This window comes from Lathyrus oleraceus, chromosome 4, assembly GCF_024323335.1.
Source record: "Lathyrus oleraceus cultivar Zhongwan6 chromosome 4, CAAS_Psat_ZW6_1.0, whole genome shotgun sequence".
NCBI classification, from domain to species: domain Eukaryota; kingdom Viridiplantae; phylum Streptophyta; class Magnoliopsida; order Fabales; family Fabaceae; genus Lathyrus; species Lathyrus oleraceus.
This window is the reverse complement of record NC_066582.1, coordinates 249,892,254-249,919,087: the sequence shown is the minus strand read 5'-3', so window position 1 is coordinate 249,919,087 and position 26,834 is coordinate 249,892,254. Positions and strand designations below refer to the sequence as shown.

The window sequence follows — 26,834 nt, the reverse complement described above, 5'->3', positions numbered from 1 at the left end:
CAATTCCACAAAGACAATGAAAATTAAAGTTGATATCACCATAGAGGTCAAGGCACAACTGATTTCATGCCTTGAGAGAAACAAGAGTTTATTCGTAGGGATAAACGCAAAGATGTCGGGAATAGATCTTGAAGTAACTTGCCACCAACTATCTTTAAATTCAAGTGCACACTTGTGTGGCACAACGTCATGGGAATATATATATTCTGATTATAACCAAATGTTTTCATTCATAAACTTGATCGTTCATGAACAAGGTGCTACAAAGTAATGCCTTTCAACCTTAAGAATCCTGACACAGCTTATCAGAAGATGATGAACAAGGTGTTTAAGAATCATATAAAAGATTTGCTCAAAGTGTATCTGGAGGACATAGATCTTCAAGTTTGGACTTGAATCAAGTCACATGATACATTTAGAGGAAGTCTTTCAAGAGATAGGTCATTACAGTGAGATTGAATCCAAAGCAATGTCCCATTGGGGTTCCACAAGTAAAGTTGCTAGGAAATTATCTCACCTAGAAAGGAATTGAAGTTAATCTAAAATAAGTGTAACGTCGTGATAGAAATGTTTACGCAGCCTCTAAGAAGGGAATTCAAAGGCTGGACAAGGTCAGCCTAACATGCCTTGCCATTTTACAAGTCACTAGAGAAAACAATGAAGTTCAAATGGACACAAAAGTGCAAAGCAGCACTATCTCAACTGAAGGAGGTACTCTCCTAACCTAACACTCACTAGGCCCTAGCAAGTCGAGAAACAATTTGTATATCTATCTGTGTCAACTGAAGCAACCAATGTTGTACTCATCAAAGAAATGGGTGAAAGGCAGAAGTCAGTGTACTTTGTCGATAAGATGTTATAGGGACCAAATTTGCAGTACCAATATGGAGCTTCATTACCCACTTGATCAATCCCGATAACATAATGGAAACACAACAATAAGTTCAGCTGCAGAATCACCTATACACTAACTATCATCATAGTATGTGAAATAAATTTTTCAATTGATTGTGTCATACTAGGATAGGTAGTGACAATTAGAAGCAATTTGTGAGCAACTGAGCCAACCAGAGAGCAATCTCGAGCCACTGCTGCATCTAGTAATGGGCTTTCATCCATTGGCCAATGAGATGGCCCACATAGAAACAAAGTTGGCATTGCTATAATCATAAAAATGTTTTTATAATTTTTCACCTTTAATACTAATAGAATGAGAAGCCTTCCAAAAAGTTAATGCTTCCCTTATTGTAGGCAAAATTCAACAAGACACATTTTGTTCAAAAAGAAAATTAGATTAAAAAAATTATAGCACTTAAAATCAGATCGATACATTTAAGTTATGTGCCCAGCCCAAGTTCTGTCCAGCAAATAACTAAAGGAGAGAATGTGATCAATCAGATAAACAAATAATTGATAGTTTTTCATTAGCACGCACCAGAAAGAAGAAAAAAAGGTCCGTTAACTTCTAAAATCAGGTTTATGCCATTGGGTAACAAGACTTCCTTCTTAAAGTACAATGTACAGAAGCTAAGAATAAAAGAAAAGGACATGTTTACTTGGTAAAGGGATATTTATACAAAAGCCGGCATAACCCCACGAGACAGATACAATATAGATCCTTCTATGCCCATTTTTTTGTACATAAAGGGAAGTGACCCAAAATAGACAAACATATACATCAGGAGTTGAAGTGGCTCAAACCATTTTCTCGGCATGCACACCTCAAGTTAGTTTAAGGAAAAAGTTATTCACGACAAACTACAAGCCGAAATTAGAAAACGTTACCAGGAAGTAGTTCCATGTAGAGAGTCTCAAATACCACTTCCAATTTTAAAATCTGAGAGAGTGGCAGTTTCTTGAGCCTCAACTGTCGATGGTACTTCCTTCTTGTCAATCCCAAAAAAGGAGCAATTCTGGAATGCATCCAGGCTGCTGGCTATCAAGCGATTCAGTCCACTAAGACTATCGCTTAAAATTGGATCATCGCTATTGTACTTAGTAGACGGTATTTCCAAATCCAGTGGTCCCAAAGAATCAGGCTGCCACACAAAAAAAAAAGTAAAGATGAGGTGGGGGGTAAGTAAGGCCAAAAGTATGAAGTACTTCAAAAGCTTCGGTAAAGAAGACAACACCCGTGGAAATGTTTCAAATTTCAAAATAATAGTTCAATCGTAGTAATAAATATAATGGCTCGGGTATTTTATCATCGTCAATTTATTATTTTGATTGGTAGTTTAAATGCAAGCTTGTTCGAAGTATTACAAATATGTTTGTGACAACTGCCAGAGATAAACTTCCTCCAAATTGTCTTGCCGCAAGAAAATCAAAACAGCAAAAAGGAGTATAGAAATGAAAGTACCCAATACATATCTGCTAGCCCAGTAAAATCCTTTGCTAAATGATACTTGATATCTGCACCAGACTCGCAACTGTCCATAGGCATATGGTCTGTTTGAGCAATATCATCCACAAGGCTCTCTTTTTCAGGTGAAAGCTACAATAAAAAGAATTTAAGTTAAACCTTAATATACTTCGCAAGAAACGTTTGGTAGTAGATAACAAAGTCAAGAAATACTACCTTATCCAAATTCTCAAAGCTTCTTTCAAGAACCTTTTTATCAGCATCTAAAGCAGCAGTGAGAGAAAAACAAGGACCGTCTTCATGACGAATAGGATCTTTTTTAAATGAGAAAGCATCACAGGTTTCTTCAGCATCCCAGATGGATGACATATGAGATACCATAGTTGATTGTCCCATCTTGTCTTGATGTCTAGATATGTGAGCGGCAATAGCAGCATCAAAAGAATCGCTACTAAAAGGAATTTGATGAACACTGCGACAATTCTCAGCAATAAGAGGATCAATGCAATTATCATTGAGATCCTGGGAGACTCCCGATAGTAGGTCCCCCACACTAATGTTGGTAAGGCTGTCAGCCCACTCACCAGCTGACAGGCCAGATCCACTGTTTGATTTCAACTCCTCCTGAATACATAAAAGAGGCTTAAATCGTGGCATAATAGACAAGGATGCCAATAACAGTGATAGACTATGCAACTTAACAAACCACACAAAAACAGTAGATTAATATACCAGACAGTAATTTAAAACAGTGCTAAATTAAACATAACAATCTAAAAAACAGAGAGATGGTAAAGACCACAGTCCACAGGAAATGAAAATATTTTCCATTTGAGCCGAAAAAGTACACTGAAGTGGAACTTCAAGATCCATGGCATAAAAATTGAAAATTTATAGTAGCACCTTAGATCTAATAGATGTAAGTGAGCAAGATACAAGAGGGTGACAATTACCATGTCTTCCAACTGTCTAGATACAGCTCCATCTGTCACATCTTTTTCATGCAATGATATATGGGCTGTAGGTCCACAAGGTTCCTCGGTACTTGTATTCTGGTATATACTTCTGTCTCTAGTGTTAGGCAAATAAGTTGAAGTAGAGGTAAGAACATTGTTTTTGTTCATGGATGTTCCACAATCTACAGAGCACTCCGTAGAGTAATTATTAGTTGATGGCATAGGAAGCGGTGCCAAATTCACAATCTGATCCATCGTATTATCACCACCAATTTTGGATTGTCTAACTATGTAGCCGGATGCTACAGGTGCTTGCATATTTAATGTTCCGTGCTCAGCATTAGAGAACCAACCATACCTTCAAAAAGATACATAAATATAATCATATTCTGATCTGCATATAGCAAAACATGAGTTTTACCCTATACTTTAACTACAGTACAAAGTTATGTGTTTTTCCTAGTGAAGGAAAAAGGAGTAACTGCTTTAAATATTTGAATTTATAGAACCTTTACATTACTACAAGTATCTTAACTTCCCACATGAAAATTCAATCTCAACTTTGTCTCAGCCAAAACCAATGAATTAAAATAAAAGCTAGAATCCAAGTTTTTTCAAATTCCATTCATATGCTTTATTTTTTATCTATCCCTTGTAGTCTGATAAAAAATTGTATTCCATGAACACAAGACCTTCAAGTTGTTTTCGTTTCTCTAGCATGTTTCCCAATTTTCAATTTTGAATTACTTCACTATCTTTGTACTACAAACATCAAGGGCTCAAAACACTAAAAAAAACACCTTCAATCTCTCCCGTAACAAAGGAAAGATAACCAGCATGGTTTTCCATTTATAGCACACTTTTCTGTACAGAATACCAAAATATTCTATAAATTTCTTTAACTCTACATTTAAAACCATTCTGTTTACATTTGCCACGTCAATTCAAAATTTCATTATAATAAATCCTGATTAATTTATTAACCAATCAATAATAGAACAACGGACTTTCACATGTACTTTGGATATAATAATGAATGAAACCAAGATGGAAGCATGGAAAAGAGATACCTCAAACGGAATATAGGTGGACTTCCTATCACTGCATATATATCTGCTGCACTAAGAGTAGATTCCTGGTTCCATCTTTGATAACTATTCAAGTTTTCCTTTTGAACACCATAAGGAAAAAGCATCAACTCTCCAACTGCTATGCTTGAATTGCCCCATTTGCGGTTTAGATGTTCTAAAATTGATGATATCTTCTTTCGTGTACTAAGTGTAAGCTCCAAGTATGGATTATGCTTCTCCTACGGGGGGAAAAGAAAGAGGGACCCATAAATATTTAATTGTTTCCAGAAATCAGAAGCACATTCACATTGCTACAGTACGATTCTTTTGGATTTCTCTCATACTCACCATTTCCAAGACTCTTCGAGTGGGTTCATCAATTGGGAATAATTGGAGCTTAAGTTTCACAATATTCTGTACATTGTTATCAACATAGTGATGTTGTGGAAATGTGGGTAAAGATGGAAGGACATGATCGGCAGGATCAGAACATTTTTCCCCTGGAATGAACATTGATAAACCAGAATTGTGTCACAGTTGATCCCTCGAAAGTTCTAATGGGAGCAAGGACCAAATATAAATACCTCCACTGTGATAGCTACCTGGATTCTCCTGGTCATGTTCAACCTCTTTAACAGTGGCAGCTCGCTCCAAATGCTCGGCAGCATCTGCAACTAAAGAGACGCCAGCCATTGCAGCCTTCTCCCATTTTCTATATGCAGCTGCTGTGATCGTAGCTGATAGAGAGATATATCAAACTTTTTACATTAAAGTAAAAAAAATAAAACCTAGATTTAATATATTATCATGAAAGGGAAAACTAGTTTAAAACATAAAACTGGTAAAAGATTTTGATGGGAATTGAAAAAGAATCACCAGATTTCTTTCGCTGCCTTGTAGGTTTTGAGTTATTTGAATCTCCCTTAGCATTACTGCGGTTAACACCCATGTTCACATTGCGCTTCAATGGTGGTTTTGAAGGTCCAAGTTTTATGATGTTTTGACTCTCAACAAGAATCATTTTAACTGCACGGGTATTTGATTGATTTGAGATAGTGTTAAGAGCAGGAGATTGACAATTTCCACCCTGCAAAGGTCGCTTCTTTACATTCTTCTTCCGGTCCTTTAAAAGTTGGTGCTCCTTCATGAAAGAATAATATAGGTCAGCTCCAGCACATACTGATGAGCACATTTAACATAAAAATGCAAAAGTCTCCAGACAAATACAAATAGTGTACTGACCAAGGCTTCTAAAAATATTTTAAACCTTCGGGGCTTTAGGTGGAGCTTTGAGGCTTTGCAACTATACTTTTCCAATAAAGACCACCTGTCACAGGTCAGATAAATTGAGAAGAGGCCATATTATAATTTGTGAAAAACTTTCAATGCAAAATATTCTGAGAACATAGTAGTACACCTCCAAATCATTTTTTGGTGCAAAATATACCCCAATTCTTACGGAAATTGCTAAAAGATGATATAATACGAAAATTCACTGTCGATGTAAAAATATTTTACACCATAACCCAATGATGTGTTGCTGATAAATACTCAGCCATTTACCGGGGTCAGGTAGAAGAAGAAGAAGAAGAAGTCAGTATAGCATGACATAACTGACTCGCATATAATGAGAAAATTGGCTCAGTAAGGGTCCTCAAACTGAAACAACTGACCACATAGCAGGAGGATGAGGTGCTAATTAAGAAAAATAGCAATTACAAAGAGAAAATGGGAGAGTTTTATTGATACACTCCCCTACCTTAGACAAGGAAACTCAAGTGCAAAGGAAAACATGGAGCTTATGATAGAAGTCCCCAGCTATTTGAGTGGCCACTCGCCACAACCCAATAACAAACCACAAAACTAACTCACTCAATCCGTTTCAGTGTTTATGGAATTCTCATCAATGAAAAGATTACATACAAAACTAACCATGCCTGACCCTCTTGATTCTTAGGCCCATAAACATTCCTAATTAGAGGTTGGTACTACCAGAGAGTAGTGAAGAAAAATATAAGGAATCAGTAAGGATGTTACAAGCATAAGAGAGGGAGAAAACAAGAGGAGTGGAAAAAAAAGGTAAGCAGATACAAATTGACTGAAATGGAAAGCACTTGGGATGGCTGAGAGGTTTTGGTGCAGAACTTCCTAAGTAGCATTCTCTTCTCATCTTCATTTCTCAATGAATTATAGTCTTCAACAGAGGGCTACCTATGCATCTAAGGGGCTTACTCTTCTTTATTTCAACAGTTCAAACTGTTTTCCAAGTCTCTATGAGTTGTGATGTAATATAACGAGCTTACTTGACTTTTCATGAAGTGGTTAACATAGTCAAACTCTTAAACTGGTGTGGCAATATATAATTGAATGATTGTATAATAAAATACTTCCACACTTAGAGCATCAAACTTGAACTCAGATCAGACACCAAAATGGTTCTTTTTAAAGGAATATGCACTTTTAAACATTCCCCTTGTGTTCATATCATATGGTTTCTGAATCAGAAATGAACTTAACTTGATGCAAAAATATAGGCTATATCTTCCATTATATGTATAAACCTATTTAATTAACAACCACTCGAAGTAAAGGTGTGTTACCAGCGAAGCATTGCCGCATTGGTATCTTTTGAGTTTTTCGCATCCAGGCATAATTCTGGACCAAGAAGTTTGTTCATCCGTCTAACAAGCCGATAGTAATAATGCCTAACCTGTAAGTCATCCCGATAGAAAAAAAGAGGGGTGAGAAAAGAAAAACAGGCCAATGTATTAATGGAGAGGAAACTAAACACTAACATTGGGAGGCGAATGGGATAACTGAAAAGGTAAAAAGCATTGTAGAGCATACCTGATCCTTGTTTTTACTTTGTACACGGGAAGTGATTTTCTCAAAATTCTACATTCAAAGAAGGATATTGCAATTAGTAGTTTTATGGTACCAAAAGAAATAAAAACACCAAAGGTAATAGAGACAGATAAGTGTACCTTTCCAACTTGTCGTAATGCGGTGAAGAAGCTTTCCTCCTCTTGACGAGTCCAAGCAGCCCACTGCCTTGTTGGTTTTTTCGGAGCTATATATCAATAAAACATACAGGCGAGTAGAAAACATTTAACATCCCTCAACAACCACAGCTTGCTAGAAAAATCAAATGAAAATTAAGTGCCAAAAGCTAACCTGGCTGCTGAGGCATAACGACATCATTCGCAAGAGATTTTGAAACACCCGGATCCCCATTTTGAACAGAAACAACAGCCTCAGAATGAAGTTGAGTGTTAAAATCAATCAAGATTTCCGCCTCGGCCTGCATTTTTTCTTCATTCACATGCTCATGCTATTCAAATTCAAATGCACCAAAAGACCAGTTCCCTGAGAACATCAACAAAAACCAAAACTCTAAGAATCCAAAAATCACACATGAGCTGCAACTCACTAGCATAACTTCCGATGAACAGCAATCGTAATTGTCGAATACAGATATAAATCACAATTCACAATGTAGGTTACAGGCAAAGAAAAATCAATTCGTATTCCTACTACTTTTGTACATATAAAATGCAAAAAAAAATAAGAAGAATCTGAAAAATGTCTATATTCAAACTATCATTGAAATTGATGTAAACAAGACGCGAAAGTAACACAATTAGCAACAAATTCAAATGTTCTGATCGATATTTTTAAACTAGCAAGTTACAGAAAAAGGAACAGCGGGGAAATAGAGAAATATTACCGTAACGAAATAGCGTATCTAGAGAGTGAACGTTGACGAAAGGAAGACAAATTGAATTTCTGAAAACCCTAAATTGATGGGAAAGGAAGATGAAAGATGAAGCAACAAGATCCACGATGAAGATTCATTCTGTTCTAAAAATCAAAACGCTTCGTTTCCCAGTTGTTGCAAAAAATATTTTTTTTGCTAAACTAGTTTTCTCACAAATAATATATTTTATTTATTTGTAATTTAGTCCTTCATTCAAATTTCTAATGCTTTACTCCTTAATAAACTTTTTTTTATAAGCAAATTTATTGTACTATTAATTAAGAGAAAATAGGATATGTACGGACAATATAAAATAATTTTACATTTTCAATTGATAGTCATTATATATATTACCACATCAGATTATAATTTTTAAGTTAATGATATGACATAGTGGATTGATGAATTCTTATTGCATAACAGTGTAAAATTATTTTATATTGTAAGTACATTTCAATTAAACTTTTGTATTATACTTGAGGATAAGGTAATTAGATTAACAAATCCATAAACGAATCCATAAACTAATCTTTTCTATCACAAACCAAGCTACCTTTATATCTTGATCCAAATCATCTCGCGAAAGTGATTTCGTCAAGAAAACAATTTCTCTAACTCATTTATGGTCGCCCTTAAAAGAGTTTCATTCCTAGTCAACCAAATTAACTAATTAACTACTGACTAAATCAGTAACTTAAGCTTCTTCTTAATCCTTTCTTTTAGAGAGGATGTAAAAGCCAACAAGTGATAGAAAAGGGGTGCATTATGAGAAACCCTGCAACGACCCATCCAATCCAAAATTTGGGACCAAACTCAGCCACAAAGCAAAAGAGAAAAAGATTAGAATGAGATTCGGATGGCCCTAATCACAAAGGGCAAACAAGGTTATGCTCTTCCGAAATTACCCCACGATTCGTTAATTTGTCTCTCATTTGAAGCTTATTGAGGAGAAGTCTCCAAACAAAAATCGAATATTACTCAGTATTGAGGAGGGTCTGCACTAGATAACTTAGTATGCTTAGAAAAAAATAGATTTCACCGAGAAGCCTGCTAGATCGCACCACCAGACAAATTTATTTGGACTTTTGTGAACGAGATTAATGTTAATTAGGTTGTGATGAAGATCAACCCAATCAGTCCTTGTTGAGATTTGAAGCATATCCTGATTAAAAACCACAGACCAATTCCATATGCCATTAGTTCAATTGCCTAAACTCATGACTTTGGATCTGGAACTCTGCACATAAGAAAATAGATTAGAAATTTGATCTCGCAAAGGACTTGATCTTAACCACTTGTGCCTCCAAAAGTTTAATGATGATCCATTTCCCAACTTATAAGAAATTCCATTTGCAAACCAACTTGAATCAACCCCAAAAGACCCCAATGAGATCCTAAGATCTATCCACAAAATGCAAGATTTTCTAGAGTTGACTGGCTCAGAAGGAACAAGAAGAAAATCATTGGTGTTTGTGTATTTGAAGGATAGTAAGGGATATCAAATCGAAGTGTCATCATAGAGAATATTACAAGCATGTTTACTTAAAAGAGACATGTTGAATAATTTGCAATGTTTTACCCCTAGGTCCTCTTCACTTTTTGATTTACAAATTGAAGACCATGAAACCCAGTTGATCTTCGATGTTTCTCTTTGTTATTCTAAAGAAAAGCTCTTTGAATTTTGATGATATCTTGAACCACTACTTTTGGAGCTTTATAAAAGGAGAAGAAGTATAGAGGAATTGAATTCATAACTGAATCTAAGAGAGTGACTCGACCTCCAAAATAGACAAATGTTTTTTTCCATGAGGATAGCCTGTTTCGAATCTTTGTAAGAATTGGTTCCTATGATGAACACCTTAGAGGATTAACATCAATTAGGATGCCTATAAAGGAGAAAGGAAAGGGATTAATTACACAAGATAGAAATTCAGATGCAGACTTCAAAAAATCTGAATCCACATTGAAACATAGAATTTTACTTTAGTGAAAGTTAATATTCAAGCCCAACGCCAATTTGAAACTACGAAGCACTGCTTCAATATACCATAAGCTTTCCCAAGAGGCCTCCCACATAATTAAAGTGTGGTTTGCAAATCGAAGCAAATCAAATTCAAGATTATGAGACAACTTGAATGGGTGAAAAGAAAGGCTTGAGCGGGAATTTCTTATCAATCCTGTTAAAACTTCAGTTGTAAGAATGAAAAGGAAAGGGGAGTGAAAATCTGTAATCTGAATTCCGTTTATCAAAATAGAAAGAGTTGGAATAGACACGAGCCTTTATCCATTTGGTTCCAAACTTCACACGTTTAAGAATGTACAACAAGTAATCCATTCTTGTCTTGCAAACTGCATTTTAGATTACGGTTGTCTGGTGGTCACTTTAAGAAGTACATAAAATATTTGTGATTTTCTTATAAAAACTTGAAAGGTTGGGATGTGAAGTCTATTAGGAGGAAAAAAGATTACTCAGAGTCTTTGAATATGCATCCTCGTTTCTATCGTATAGGTTTTATTGCGCTTCGTTTAGCAGTGAGGGATTAAGACATTTCCATGCTAGGTTTGTTTTGACTCTAACTCTGCCTTGAATTACATTTTAGTACCTCTTTATTGGTTCTTTATTGTTTCGAAGTTAACATTGCAGGTGAGAATATATTTAGTAAGATTATGAACCAAAAAATCAGCTTTTCAAGCTCATGTTCGCCATTATCTAACACTGGTTCGTCCAACCTCGAGTACAAGAAAGATGGGAGGTTGTACATATCTCCTAAGAGACTAAAGGTTGATGTGATATTATTCAAGATATAACACCTTGAGATTATAATTACTAATTATAAGGGTAACTTCAGATTGTTGCCTTCAATTGCTACTCCCCTTCTCCCAGAGCCTTCAAATTTTGATTATTGGTCCTTGAGGTGGATGTTAACCCAGTGGAATGTATACCTCATATGGCCCTTATGTTATCGGTCTTCTCTTGTGGAATGTATACCTCATATGGCCCAACTAATGGATTTGGATTGTTATACTCTAACTTTAGATGTTGCTCGATCATTAAGGGAGAAGCAACTTTCCATGGAACTGACACATGTTAACCACGAGGCGTGTGAATTTACAAAGAAGGCATTCCATTCGCAAACTAAGTATAATGAGGTTTATAAGAAGTTGAGAAAGTGTGATGTATAGCTAAAGCAAAGTTGAGATGATTTAAGCATGATTGTACATAGTCATATGTGTTACAAAGGTACCTAGAGGATCAAATACAATTTCTTGACGAAGAAACAAGTTGGGTTGAGGTTGTACCAACTATATATTTTGAATAGAAAAATATGTAAAAGGATAAATTGATAGCTTCAAAGAGGAAGTTTATTTTCCTTAAAGCATAGTATACAATTTTGGATTTAAAAAATCAGATAAATATATGCTCTTTAAAGCCAAAAGGGAAGTTATCTCGTTGACCGTTGAAAACACTGAGTTAAGAATGCTTCATCAATAGGGTGACAGGAATATTTATGCATTGACCTCCAAAACCATTTGGCTTAGTAAGCTATGCTCTAAATATGAGGCGGTTGTCACTTATGTCAGTATGTAAAGTTTTGAGAACTCCCTTTCCCAGGTCCAAGCGTTAAATGCCAGCATGAATTTAGAGATGATGGGTGTAGATGCTTTCAAAAACATGGTGAATGGTAGGATTAAATGAATATTGGATTCTGGGTGTTTGAGTCTGATTTCTTTATTTCATTATATGTTTGTGGACCAAATATGTGTTTCTCATACTCTAACTTATAATATGAACAAAGTACCTTGGACCTTGTTCTGGTTTATGATTTGTATGATATTTTGATTCCTTCCCTACTTATTTTCTTTGTATGTTTGCATTAATTTTCTTTGATTCCTGGATAAGGATGCTTATATTACCCTCTCTCTAGCTTGGTGTCACGCCGAGAAAAATACAGAGTCGCCACCGGATTTTATTTATTCCAAAGAAAAAGGAAAATAGCGATAAAACCCCAAGAGAATGGTCTTCGCAACCAAGAACGAATTCGGGAGTCGGTTATACAAGGGGAAAGTTTTAGCACCCCTCACATCCATCGTACTCGATGGGAACCACTATGCTTATATCAATGCGTCTTGATGTTGTTTATATGAATGTTACTTGCTACAGGTGAATGAGGTGAGAATAATAATATGGGAAAAGAAAATAAGTTTTAAATTAGTGTGCTCACCAAGGTTTCAAAATCTTGTGCCTACGTATCCTTATTTATGCAATAAGGAAATCAGAGCTTCGTAGTTCCGCTCACAAATGAAGTATTTGTTTGATTGTTTTTATGAACAATGACATTTGCGTTCTACAATCAACTTATGTGTATGCTTGAGCATGGGAGATTAAGTGTTTGTTTATTTGCAATATAATGGATGCACTTGGATCATATTCTAGTAGTTAAACATTACTTGCTCACCCATGGAAGCTTAAGCTTCGTTCACGGTAGAACGGAAGTAACATGCCCTTTCTGAAAAGATTTGAAAGATGTCGTAAGGCAGAAAATGATTTGATTGGTTGGGAGTTAATTTTAGACTTGGAGACAAGCATATAAGCCTTGGCTAAGTACGATCAACAATCTGAATACTTGGGAGTTGAGAGGACAATGAAAACCTAACCACTCTTTTTCATCCAAACTAAGTTTTGATTTGTGAAATGATTTGGCAAGTTTAATTGTTGGTACTTAGAGGGAGACAAGTATCTAACCCTTGGCTAAGTACGGCCAATAATCATAATACTTGGAAGTCAAGAGGATTGTGGCATCCTAACCACTCTTTTTCTCTCTCAGAGCATCGAATTGAACTTGTTTTATTATTAGATGCTTTGAGGAGGAATTCAAGCATCGGGCCACAAGCTAGGTACTACCGACAACCCAAGTACTTGAATGTTGTGTACAAGCACGTAGATCCCATTTTTTCATTCTAGTTTATTGAGAAAATATTTTGAAAATGCATTTGACGTTGGATCAAGTGTTTTGGAATTTATTCTGAAAAAGTGTGTCTGAAGAATAGAGGTAGAGATAGATTAATTGAGAAGAGAATGAATGATGATATGGATAATGGAATGAGATACTTGATGTTGGATCAAGCACCCGCGTTTCTATGAAGTTAATTTGATTTGGAAAAAACATTTGACATTTGATCAAGTGTGCTTTTTGTCTTTTGAAAAGTGTTGTTTTTATCATTTGGTCTTATCTTTTAGTTAGAATGCATGGAAAGCTATAAAAGCATATAAACCTAAGTTATTACACTTGCATGGGATGGAGGGACATATGACCCACAATTGTGGGATGGATCCATACAATACAAAAGGTAAAGTAATGGAAACTTACAAGTTACAATCTAAGCACCATGCCAAAATAGTCAAGTGACACGGTGTCCTCAAGCAATGCAAGGCAACCGAATGATTAAAGATCATAATAGCCAAAGTAACTTGGATACACACTTGAAGTCTCAAAGTCATGTAATCACACAAACATATGAAGTTAGAATGAAATAAAGCAAATAAAATCAATGCATCAAATGGAAATATGTTTAATGGCATTTTATTAATTCACATGGCAATGTATCAATATGGACAATTAATCATGAATGAACCAAATGATCAAAGTGAAAGAAAATGGCATATGCAAAGCACACATCTATCAAATTGAAATAACATTTTCAATTTATAAGATATTAAAAAACAACGAACAAAAGAGATGCAATTAAACTAGGTCAACAGTCACTTATCATGAATTATCAATCAAATGGAAAATTAATTAAATGTAATCAATTATGAACAATCATGCAAAGGATAAAATTCTAAATTAAATGTGAATTAAAACCAACAAAATTTTAAGCAAAATTAATCACAGAATGCAAAAAATATATCTTACTTTCATGGTAAAAAAGTCCATATTATATTAAAATGAATGGAAAATTAGCACAAAATTATCATGACGAAAAATGAGCCAAAAAAAAAAGAATAAAAAAGGGGGTCATAATCCAAACAGAGTGCAATGAAAAAACTGGCGCATGGGCCCTAGACAAAAAAAAACAATCAAAATGTAACATGGCAATGGGGGTATACCATTTAACAAGACAGTGTTTAGCAATTTTTCTTAAGCCCGCATACTAAGACCCAACCGAAATCAGCATGTGCTACAAGCAAAATGGATATGGATAAGATGATGTGGTCATGGATCATCGAGGAGTCATCGTGGAATCATCAAAACACGTGGATTAGGCATGTGAATCAATGACATCACACATGTGCATTTACTCAATCAATATGTGTGCATGAATCAATGGATGAAACTAATTAAAATGTGCATTTAATGAATATTATTGAGTCATGATGTTTAATGCATGTGAAAAGTTCAAAAAAAAACTCTGAACAAAATGAAAACTCCAAGCGCGTTCAATCTCATCTCTCAGTCCATTACCCTCTCCATCGCGCTGAGATCGCCTTTAGTGGGGGTGAAGCCTCTAACGCCAAATTGAAACCATCAATTTATTCCTCTCAACCTCCAGATTCCAAATCTCATCACCACATAACCTAATTTCTAAACACATGGCCAAATCGAACCCGAAACTCCATTAACCCTAACCTGATTTCTTGAAATTAAAGGATAAATAAGGGGAATCAGAGCCTTAATCAAGAGGACTTTGATTCCCTTGGCACGACTCTACATGCTGGTAATCAAAACGAAGCAAACTGAAAGGTGTTCGTAACTTACCTAGCCGAAGATGGTAATAAAGATAGCAACAGTAACGGTCTCGATCTGGGTACACTGTTAATCCTTTGTTATTTCTTATTCTGAGCTTTTTGCTTCCTCTTCTTGCTTCTACTCCACTTCTTTAGTCCGTAGGAATGGTGAAGTTGTTGTGTAATCATTCTTGATGCCTGTGTGTGTGAGATTGATGCTCTAAGAGATTGAGAGGACGAATTATTGTAGAGATTCGAGGAGTTTAGAGGTTAAGCTATACTCCATTGAAGCTTAAAGGTGGAGCTTTAATGGAGTGTTTTGAATGAGCTATGAGTGAGGGTGAGGATGGAAATTATGAGAGAATTAAATTGGGAGAGTGAAGACTGAAATAACTTCTGAAAATTCATGATCCCTTGAACTGAAGGTGATGAACATGATTTATAGAAAGTGATCCTTGAGGTTAGTTTAGGAATTTGATGATAGTCAGTTAGAGTTAGTTGGGACCTGGGGATAGGTGAGTTAGTTAGTGTTATTATGGCTGAGTTAGTTAGCTTAAGGATTGAGACAAAATCAGTTAATGTTAGTTATGATTTGTTACTGAGTTAGAGTTATAGTTAGGTGTTAATTGAAGTTAGTTAAATGGATTTGATGATTGTTGTTAATTAGGTGTGATGGCTCGAGCGAAACCGGTTAGTAATACAGACATGTTAATGTGTCAATTATTGTTAAAGCAACTTCCTGCTAATTTTGTTAATCATCAGTTGAATGCCATTGAGTTGTTAGTTGTGAAATGATGTTGATGTTACATTAACTCTGTTATAATGGAGAGCAAGTAATTTATGTGAACTTGTTGATGCAGTTGTTAACTGGAGATTTCGACAAATAGTTAAAGCTCTTTGGAAATATTGCATTTTAGAGAATAAATAAAAAATGGTTGTGTTGAAGCTATTTGTTGAATTCTTTTCTTGGGTGAACAAATCTTTATGGTCGAAGCCTGAGACTTAGAAGATTTTTGGATTTCCATAAAGCTCTCTTCGACGTAGGCGTTTTAACAGAGTCGAAGCTTTAAGCGGGAAGATTTGAAATTTAAACGAAGCAGTTTCGTCAGACCAACACGTGGAAACATTTGAGACATGCAACGCTTGAAAATGTCGAACGTGGCAGTCATCTATGTAGAGAACGTTAGGGTCAAATTGTTATAAAGAGGGGTCTTAGTTTTAGATTTCAGGGTGTGTTCAAACAGATATACAGAAATTCATAAATATACTCGAAGTACCAGAGCGAGAGAAAAGAGTTTTACGCTGAAAATGTATGTATGAAGAACACCATAAGTTTCGTTCATGTTATCTATTTCATGCAAGTCATTTAAATTAAAATTATTCACTGCCTTTTATTCCGTCGAATTTCCCTTATTTTCAGTATTTTATCACCATTTTTACTTTTGCATTTACATTTTGGCCAAGTCTTCATTTCCAGTACTTTCTCAAAACTTAAAGCATTTACTTCGAGTCACTTATCTTTACCATTTCCAAGTAATTTCATTATCTTTAAAAACCTTTTACTACAAAGTTACTGTCATTTACTTTGTTCATAAAATCATAAGTATCGTTTAGAATTGTTGTCAAAACACTTTCGTTATCCATAAACCAGAAACAAACTTAACCATGAGTCAAATCACCGTAATGATAGTTCTTGAGACACATGTCTTAGGATCAATCTAGTCGATCCTGTAAGTTACCAAAAATATATAAATTTGCAAGACTAGCGGTTGTTTATCAGAAATCATTGGTAAACAAATTGGCACGCCCAGTGGGACAGTGTCAAAAGAATTGTTAATTACAATAGTTTGTTTTACTTTTACAATACAAAATTGCTGTTATTCTTTTGGTTTAAAAATTAGTGTTGTATGATCCTTAGAAGTGGTAGGATAGCCAACAATTCACAACCTATAACCAACAGAAAAAATGCAAAAAAGATGGTTAATACAACCAGTCAAGGGGAACAATTCCCTCCCCAAGGAACAGGCACAATTAAAGCAAATTCGATTGATGTATCCACTGAGATCCCTAATGCACAGGCCATGCCAACATCTGGATCCATGGCCTTGCATAATTTGACAATAATGCCTATTATGTCAGGCGTAGCAGACACTCCTGCAATTTCAACCCCTAGGCCACCAGGATTCGAGAACTTTAGGCCTTTGAGAGAATACCCATATGGAATGACATCTACTGTCATGGCGGGACTTCAAAACAATTCTTTCATATATACTCAACCACATAATACGATTATTTCGCCAATTCAAAATTCTGGATCTGGCATGAACCATGTAGGTCGAAATACCCAATCACAAGGAGTCCCCACCCTATTACCTACCCTTACAACGAATAACCAAGCAGCCTTTAGACAATAAATGGATGCCAGTAACCATGATATGGTAGGAGTTTTGTCCAGAGAAATGAATACCATTTTTTCTCCCCTGATACAGAATGTGAATAGGACTTAACACTAACAATGCCCAAACATACCAACAACTGTCAGCGCAGATGGGACGCATAGCAGATTTCCTAGGCGCCCCACAGCTTTCTGTTCGACGCAGGCCAAACCAGGTTATAATCCAGGGAGAAGAACCAACTATAGATCAAGTTCGACCACCAAGGCAAGCCCCTGACGAAAAAGTCATGGGGGAAAGATTGGAACAACAGCTAATTCGACGGGAAGTCCCTGAAGAACAACCTAGGAGAGTGATAATGGTTAATAGAGACCAGGATACAGACGAAGTAATTCATAGGGTCAGGCGGGAAAACATGATGGAAAATGACTTAACTAGTATGATAGAGAGAATCATGGCCCAGAATGGTCTGAATACAGGACTTCGACGACCAAATTATTCCTACCCTTTATCAGAATATATCCTACAAACAGAATTACCAAGGGGTTGTAAAATCCCTAAGTTCACCAAATTCTCAGGGGACACTAGTGAATCCACTATAAAGCACATAGCCAGATACATGACTGAGGCAAGGGATTTGGCGAACAGTGAGAACCTAAGGATGAAATATTTCCCCAGTTCTTTAACACATAACGCCTTTACGTGGTTTACAACTTTGCCACCAAATTCCATAGATGCTTGGCCCTAGTTGGAAAGATTGTTTCATGAACAATTCTACATGGGCCAAACTAAGATAAGTCTTAAGGAATTAGCCAGCATCAAAAGAAAATTCACCGAACCTATAGATGATTATCTGAATAGGTTCTGTTTGTTGAAATCTAGATGCTTTACAATAGTGCTTGAACACGAGTTGGTCGAAATGGTCGTTGGAGGTTTAGACTATTCCATCAGGAAAAAGTTAGATACCCAGCATCTAAGAGACATGGCCCAATTAGCAGATAGGGTTCGACAGGTCGAACGCTTAAAATCTGAAAAGGCCAGAGCAAATAAGAATTATAAGAAAGAGAGGGTTGCTTATGTTGAATTCGAAGAAGGGGAGTCTGAAATCTCTGAAGACCCTTATGGTCTGGAGGAATTCGAAATAGATTTGGCTGAATTAAAAGAAGCACCACCTTATTCCTGCAAATTACTTACACCTTCGAATGGCAGGAACCCTGTCGAAACTGAAAAGAATGATAGATTTCCCAAAAAGACTTACACATTTGATGTTACCAAATGTGACGAGATCTTCGATTTATTAGTAAAAGATGGCCAAATGATAGTGCCTCCTAATACCAAAATTCCTCCGTTAGAACAACGGAAGAAAAGAGGCTTATGTAAATATCACAATTTTTTAGGCCATAAAACTTCACAATGCTTTCTTTTCAGGGATCTTATTCAGAATGCAATCAGGGATGGCCGCCTCAAGTTCGCTGACAAAGGAAAGAACCAAATGAAGGTTGATGTTGATCTCCTCAACATTGCTGATACAAACTATGTTGAACCTGTCAAAATCAACATGATTGATGTATGGGAAGTGGAGGCTGTAAAGGCAACAGGAACTGAAGGCTATGGGCTAGATGGAAAGCAGGCTACTGATAGCCTAAATAATGATGTTTCCTTTGGAATCTCTGTCAAAGGTAAACATGTTGCTAACGTCGAACCAATGGGCCACTGAAGGTCTCAAGGAGAAAGCAACTGAGGCTACTAAGGGCCTAAGAAAGAAATTCGAGGAAATTTCAATCACTGATGGCGCCAGTCTAGGTGTCAACATGGTGGATCTGAAACACCCCCCCCCCCCAGAAATGGAGGAAGTGGAGAAATGTCTGAAGATGGAGCAAGAGGGGATGAAGTTTGGCTATCCCAAAGCCAACGAAAGCCTACGTGAATACCTTTGGAGATGTCACAAAAGAAATTCTGACATGTTGTTGTGCCCAAGGTGCAGCATCAAGATATATCGAAGGGTGGCTGAGGATTATGAAAGATGGCAACGAACAAAGACTGAGAGAAACTGGAGGAAGGAAAGCCAATTACAGAAGGTGTATCCCACGCCATGAGAAAGCCTTATTGGTTTCATTGTGCGTGCTACAAGTATGAAACATAATGCTTGATGTGTCCCAGGTGTGGGGCAGTGTACAATGGAGAATTAGCTGAAGCATTCGAAAGAATCCCATATTACCAAGGTTGGGACGGACATGGAGGTAACCCAAACATGTATAGCTTCGACAAGAGGGGAACACCTAGGAGGCCAGACAACCCTCACCCAAGGGCGAAAAGAGTTATGTTTAAACTTCTAGCAGAAGTCCTTGAGGATAAATGGACTCAGGCGGGACCAAAGAAAGGAAAGTGGAGAAGTTTTGAGGATGGAGGAAGAACCTCTTGGGCGTATAGAAAACAGTTCCAGGCATCCAAGAGAGAGGCTATCAGGCTAGAAAACTACAAAGGAAAAAATCCTATGTCAAGATCCCAGTGGAGAAGACATCAGAGGTTGAGGAAGGCTGAAAGAGAGATGAATCTAAAACAGACTGGAGAATCCAACAGCGTCAAGGTTCCCCCAAATGTCATGGATTCAACCAAACCACTTGTAGGAAGGAAGTTGTTTCCAGATGAAAACATAAGTCAGAAAGGAGGAAATGCTCACTGACGACTTCGAGTCCGACGGAGTGTCTTCTGTTAATATAAATTGCAATGTAGTCTCAATCCTGCCATACGAATATAACCAGGAGACGGAGGTTGAAGATAATGAGGAAGCAGGTGTTGTGGAGATGGTGAAGCATCAACCAGTGTGTTACTATGTTCTCAATAGTGGCGCTGTCGAAGAGCAGAACGCTATTTTTGAAAGGCCTCACCAAGGGATGCAGAGTCACCTCAAGCCCTTATACATTAGGGCCAAAGTTGGACAAGTGGGAGTGAATAAAGTCCTGGTGGACGGAGGAGCAGCAGTCAATTTGATGCCCCAATTCATGTTAAAGAAGATAGGTATGTTCGACATTGATGTCAAACCTCACAACATGGTATTGTCAAATTATGAGGGTAAGATAGGATAAACTTTGGGTGTCATACAAGTGGATCTGACTGTTGGATCAATCACAGGACCAACAATGTTCATGGTAATACCCGCGAAGGCAAATTACAACTTACTACTAGGGAGAGAATGGATACATGGAATAGGGGCAGTCCCTTCGACCATGCATCAGAGGATATCCATCTGGAGAGAAGATGGTGTGGTAGAGAATGTTGAAGCTGACCAAAGTTACTTCATGGCAGAAGTAAACCATGTAGACAAGAGAAACTTTGACAGGAACTTGGCTCACATAGGATCATGTTACCCGACGGAAGAAGGCTACGCCCCAAATAAAAATGCTTTGTACTTCTTGACTCTTCATCCAAATGGCTTTCAGTGGGATAGGGAGATTATGGGAGACCCAGAAGAAGAGGAATCATCTGAAATATGGCCAACAGGCTGGGATGAAGACCTGTACTATGACTGAGTCTTCTTTTCTCGAAAAGATTTCAGCCTACATGGCTGAGAACAAAAGACAAGCGGCTCTCGAAGCCGAGATAACAAACATGGCTAACAAAGCCACATATGGTGAAATCTATAATACAGGACCTGGGAGTACTCTAAACCAAAACCCCATGACGAACAAGTACCTACGGAGCCAACAGAACAGAGGTTATATGCCATCTACGATGAAGAGCCTCTGGGATTCAAAAAAGATCCAGTAACGTCAAGTGCGAAGATGTTAGCGCAAGATCCTCTTGAAGAAATTGATCTCGGAAATGGGAGTACAAAAAGAATCACCTACATCAGCACTAAATTGGACCCCAAGTTGAAAGTAAGAGTAATTGAATTTCTAAGAGAAAACAAAGATTGCTTTGCTTGGGACTACGACGAGATGCCCGGTTTGAAGAGGGACTTGGTCGAATTAAAGCTGCCTATCAAGGATGGCAAGAAGCCCATCAAGCAGACTCTAAGGAGATTTGCCTCAGAGATCCTCTCAAAGATAAAAAAAAGAGGTCGAAAGACTTCTTCGATGAAATTTCATTAGGACCACAAGGTATATGGATTGGATTGCAAATATAGTTCCTGTTATCAAGAAAAATGGCTCTTTGCGAGTGTGTATAGATTTTCGTGATCTAAATGCAGCAACTCCTAAAGATGAGTATCCAATGTCTGTGGCAGAGATGCTGGTTGACTCAGCCGCAGACTATGAATATCTCAGCATGCTTGATGGATATTCTGGCTATAACCAGATTTTCATTGCAGAAGAGGATGTTTCTAAAACAGCCTTTCGATGTCCAGGGGCAATAGGCACTTATGAGTGGATAGTTATGCCCTTTGGTTTAAAAAACGTTGAGGCAACATACCAGCGAGCAATGAATTCTATATTCCATGATTATATAAAGACATTTATGCAAGTGTACATAGATGATATTGTGATAAAATCTACGTCAGATGAAGATCATTTAACCCATCTAAGCCAATCATTCGAAAGAATGAGAAAACATGGCTTAAAAATGAATCCTCTTAAGTGTGCATTCTTTGTGCAGGCTGGAGATTTTTTGGGCTTTGTGGTCCATAAAAAGGGGGTAGAAAACAATCAGAACAAGACGAAGGCTATTATGGAGACCAAAGCACCATCAACCAAGAAAGAGTTGCAATCATTATTAGGAAAGATAAACTTCCTAAGAAGATTCATCTCAAACTTAAGTGGTCGAACTCAAGCCTTTTCTCCCCTCCTACACCTGAAACAAGGGAAGTTTGAATGGAATGACGAACATCAAAAGGCATTTGACAAGATCAAACACTATCTGACGAGTCCTCCTATCTTGGCGCCACCATGTGGAAAGAAGCCTATGAGACTGTATATATCAGCTTCTGACACTACCATAGGTAGCATGTTGGCACAAGAGAATGAAGATGGCGTCGAAAGAGCCATTTATTATCTTAGTAGGGTTTTAAATGATGCAGAAACTAGATACACTTCAATAGAAAAGTTGTGTCTTTGTTTGCATTTCTCTTGTACTAAACTCAAGTATTATATAAAACCTATTGATTTATACGTCTCTTCACATTTTGATGTCATCAAGTATATGTTATCTAAGCCAATAATGCACAGTCGAATTGGCAAATGGGCTTTGGCACTCACTGAATACTCTTTAACCTTTATGCCCTTAAGGGAAATGAAGGGACAAATAGTATCAAACTTTATTGTAGACCATGTAGTGGTCGAAAATCCTCAACTTCAAGTTGAGTTGAAACCTTGGAGATTATTCTTCGACGGTTCCACTCATAAGGATGGAAGTGGAGTTGGGATCATGTTAATTTCTCCTGACGAAATTCCAACAAAACTCAAATATAGAATTGAAGGTCCCCTCTGTTCTAACAACGAAGCAGAATACGAAGCCCTTATTGTAGGACTTGAGGCTTTGTTGGAATTGGGGGCAACTAGGGTCGAAATTAAAGGAGACTCAGAATTAGTAATCAAGCAACTGACGAAGGAGTACAAATGTATAAAAGAAAATTTGATTATGTACTTCGTCATTGCAATTAGGTTACTCAAAAAATTCGAATATATCGATATAAAACATGTCCCTAGAATAAAAAACCAAGAAGCTAATGACTTAGCACAAATAGCTTCAGGGTATAGAATTTCAAAAGAGAAGCTAGAAGAACTTGTCGAAGTAAGAGGAAAGGCAATGGCTACCAGATTGTCTTCGACAAATTTGGAAAACACTCAGTTAGGATATGCTAACAAAGAGGAGTTTGAAGTACTGGCCATTGATACCTTAATAGATACAGATTGGAGGAATCCAATTATTAATTATCTTAAGGACCCTTCGACAGATACAGAAAGAAAAACCAAGTACAGGGCTTTATCTTATGTTTTGATGAGGAATGAATTATTCAATAAAACCCCTGAGGGGATCCTGTTGAAATGTTTAGGAGAAAACAAAGCTTACTTGGCATTATCTAGTGTACATAGTGGAGCCTGTGGAGCACACCAGGAAGGCCATAAGATGAAATGGTTGCTTTTCAGATATGGAATGTATTGGCCCACCATGTTAAAGGATTGTATAGAGTTTGCTAAGGGTTGCCAAGAATGTCAAATACATGCAGGAATTCAACATGCTCCTGCAAGTGAGCTTCATACAGTTATTAAGCCTTGGCCTTTCAAAGGGTGGGCATTAGATCTAATTGGGGAAATTCGACCCAATTCATCCAAATGTCAAAGGTACATACTTGTGGGAATTGACTATTTCACTAAATGGGTCGAAGCAGTGCCTTTAGTATATGTGGATCAAGAAATAGTTATCGAATTCATTCAAACGCAAATATTATATAGATTTGGAATCCCAGAAAGTATAACAACAGATCAAGGATAAGTTTTTACTGGTCTAAAGATGCAAGAGTTTGCAAAGGAAATGGGTTTCAAATTATTAACATCCACACCCTATTATGCTCAAGCCAATGGGCAAGTCAAAGCAGACAATAAAGTAATAATTGGTTTAATAAAAAAGCATGTAGGGAAGAAGCAAAAAAATCGGCACAAAACTTTAGATCAAGCACTTTGGGCTTGTCGAACCTCCCCTAAAGAAGCTACTAACACTACACCTTTCCAGCTTACATTTGGACATGATACACTATTACCTGTCGAAATCTACTTGCAATCAGTGAGAATCCAAAGACAAGGAGAAATTCCATCTGACTTATACTGGGAAATGATGATAAATGAGCTGGTGGATTTGGACGAAGAAAGGTTGCATGCGTTAGAAGTATTAAGAAGACAGAATGAGAGGGTAGCAAGGGCATACAATAAGAGGGTCAAAGGTAAAACCTTTACTATGAATGATTTAGTTTGGAAAGTTATATTATCTATGGATCGAAAGAATAAAGCATTAGAAAAATGGTCTCCACATTGGGAAGGACCTTTTCGAATTTTAAAAGCCTTTTCAAATAATGCATACGAAATAGAAGAACTAACAGAGGATCGAAGAATCCTAAAAGTAAATGGAAAATACTTAAAGAAGTATAAACCATTTATGCATGAAGTTAAAATCATAACAACATAGCAAGCAAAGAACTATCATGGCCAAAATGGTGAAGATATTTAAACTCTAAACTTTGCCAAAATGGCTTTCATCTTAATCAAATTACAAATAAACAAGAGTCAAATAGAACAAATACAGGTGGAAATCAAAAAGGAATAGTGGCCTTCATCCGATCATACTTTTTCTTCGCCGAGCCAATCTTATACTGAACAGCCGCTTGAACCTCTCTGAGGCGTGCAATATCTTCGTTCATAGCACTAGCCTTTTTGACATGATCTACGCTCTGCTTCGCCAGATCATCAGCTTCAATACTATCCAAGCCTTGGATAGCAGCCTACTTCACCTTAGCATCAGAAGTCTTCTTCTGCAATTCTGCAATATGAGATTCCCAGAGACGTATCGAAGCAGTATAAGTGTCAAATTCTGCTTGGGCTGATTTTCTGGAAGCGACTAACTCCTCAGAAGCTTGTGAAGTTCGAAGGGCATTGTCAAACTCAGTGGCTTGAGCTTTTTCAGTTGATAGAAGCTTTTCTTTGGCATCCACCTCCCTATGGTATTCAGCGCAAACTTGGTCAATGAGATTCTGAATGTCGATAAGGGCTTCACCTATATCAGTGGGGCAAACAGTGATGTTAATCTTGCTTATCAGCTTCTTTATGCTAAAGCTCGCTTCCACATTATTCCTTAATTCCTCAAAGAGATCTACATCAAAAACTGCCTTCTTCACCTGCTGAAGGAGTTCGTCATGTGATGCTTCGTTAGGTCTGCTTGCTGTGAGATATATCAGACTTCCTATCATACTTCTGTATAGACTTTGATCTACACTAACACCACTTTCATCTTTGGAGACCTTCACATGTGTAGGAGCAGGTGTCCTTTTATGCCTTGCATTCTCCATGCCAAACTTCTTAACAATGTTCTTGGCATATTTGCTTTGAGATAGAAAAATAGAATCTTCCATCTGCTTGACTTGTAGCCCAAGAAAGTAGGTCAGCTCTCCAACAAGGCTCATCTCAAACTCAGATTGCATTTGTCTAACAAAATGTTTGACCATCTGCTCTGACATCCCACCGAACACAATATCATCTACATATATTTGTGCCACCATGAGATTCCCTCCTTCATTCTTCACAAATAGGGTCTTGTCAATACCTCTTTTCCTGTATCCATTCTCACTGAGGAACACTGTGAGTCTCTCATACCAAGCCCTAGGAGCTTGCTTCAAACCATAAATGCCTTTCTTCAATCTGTACACATGCTTTGGAAGATTTGGATATGTGAATCCTTTAGGTTGTTCAACATATACTTCCTCATTTAAGTAGCCATTCAAGAAGGCATTTTTTACATCCATTTGGAACAGTTTGGATTTCAGAATACATGCCACTCCAAGCAATAATCTAATGGACTCAAGGCGAGCTACAAGAGCAAATGTTTCATCAAAGTCCACTCCTTCAACTTGAGTATATCCTTGTGCTACTAATCTTGCTTTATTTTTAGTAACAACCCCTTGTTCATCAGATTTATTCTTATACACCCACTTTGTACCTATGACATTTACTCCTTCAGGTCTAGAAACTAGTTCCCATACTCCATTCCTCTTGAATTGACCTAACTCCTCCTGAATGGCATTGATCCAAAACTCATCAGTCAAGGCTTCCTTGACATTCCTGGGTTCAATCTTGGACACAAAGCAGCCATGTGAGATCACTTCCCTTGATCTAGTAGTGACCCCTTTATTTGGATCTCCTATAATGAGATCTTTGGGATGATCCTTCTGAACTCTGATGGAGGGTCCCTTGTTGATTTTGTCATCTTCAGGTTCAGCTTGAGGAGGTTCATTCTCCTTATATTTGTCTGAGAAGTCAGATGGGGAATCATTCAGAGGTGTCTCGACATCGTCTGTGACATCAGTCTGTTGGTCATCAACCACAACATTGATAGATTCCATCATTACTTTAGTTCTGGAATTAAAGACTCTGTATGCTCTGTTGTTTGTTGAGTAGCCCAGAAATATTCCCTCATCACTTTTGGGATCCATCTTCCTTCTTTGTTCACGATCAGTCAAGATATAACATTTACTACCAAATACATGGAAGTATTTGACTGTAGGTCTTCTTCCATTCCAGACTTCATATAGGGTTGTAGGAGTCCCTTTCTTCAATGTCACTCTGTTGTGAACATAGCGGACTGTGTTCATGGCTTCAGCCTAAAAATGGTAGGGCAATTTCTTAGCATGAATCATAGCTCTGGCTCATTCTTGAAGAGTTCTATTTTTTCTTTCCACCACACCATTTTGCTGGGGAGTAATGGGAGATGAGAACTCATTACGAATTCCATCTGAAGAATAAAATTCAGCAAATTTGTTGTTCTCAAATTCCTTCCCATGATCACTTCTAATTTTGATAACTGGACTTTCCTTTTCTCTTTGAAGTTTTAGACAAAGATCCTTGAAGACTTCAAAAACATCAGATTTT

General features: G+C 37.1%; 1 protein-coding gene and 1 pseudogene across 4 annotated transcripts; one reads left to right on the top strand and one right to left on the bottom strand.

The window, feature by feature from the left end:
• Positions 1–1,399: 1,399 nt before the first annotated feature.
• Positions 1,400–8,319, bottom strand: LOC127074900 (TSL-kinase interacting protein 1). 4 transcript variants are annotated; one of them, XM_051016310.1, is made up of 14 exons: positions 8,116–8,319; positions 7,563–7,754; positions 7,373–7,458; positions 7,236–7,283; positions 6,989–7,098; positions 5,631–5,715; positions 5,265–5,529; positions 4,973–5,113; positions 4,737–4,888; positions 4,389–4,627; positions 3,316–3,676; positions 2,579–2,986; positions 2,360–2,494; positions 1,400–2,039 (listed from the first exon to the last, which is right to left on the bottom strand). In XM_051016310.1, the coding sequence occupies exons 2-14, from the start codon at positions 7,693–7,695 to the stop codon at positions 1,812–1,814; spliced, it is 2,391 nt and encodes a 796-aa protein (XP_050872267.1). In that variant the 5' UTR covers positions 7,696–7,754; positions 8,116–8,319; the 3' UTR covers positions 1,400–1,811. The 4 variants fall into 4 exon arrangements, with proteins under 4 accessions (XP_050872267.1, XP_050872269.1, XP_050872266.1 ...); XM_051016312.1 differs by having other exon boundaries at positions 4,991–5,113; XM_051016309.1 differs by having other exon boundaries at positions 4,973–5,125; positions 8,116–8,318.
• Positions 8,320–17,286: 8,967 nt separating this feature from the next.
• LOC127136917 (uncharacterized) lies at positions 17,287–20,351 on the top strand (annotated as a pseudogene).
• Positions 20,352–26,834: the final 6,483 nt, after the last annotated feature.

Coding starts and splice junctions, on each gene's coding strand:
- LOC127074900 (XM_051016309.1), bottom strand. CDS start 7,695: ATGCAGGCCGAGGCGGAAATCTTGATTGATTTTAACACTCAACTTCAT. Junction 4,628..4,736: donor CTCGAAGAGTCTTGGAAATG/GTGAGTATGAGA, acceptor TTCCCCCCGTAG/GAGAAGCATAATCCATACTT. Junction 2,987..3,315: donor CTAGACAGTTGGAAGACATG/GTAATTGTCACC, acceptor TTATGTATTCAG/GAGGAGTTGAAATCAAACAG.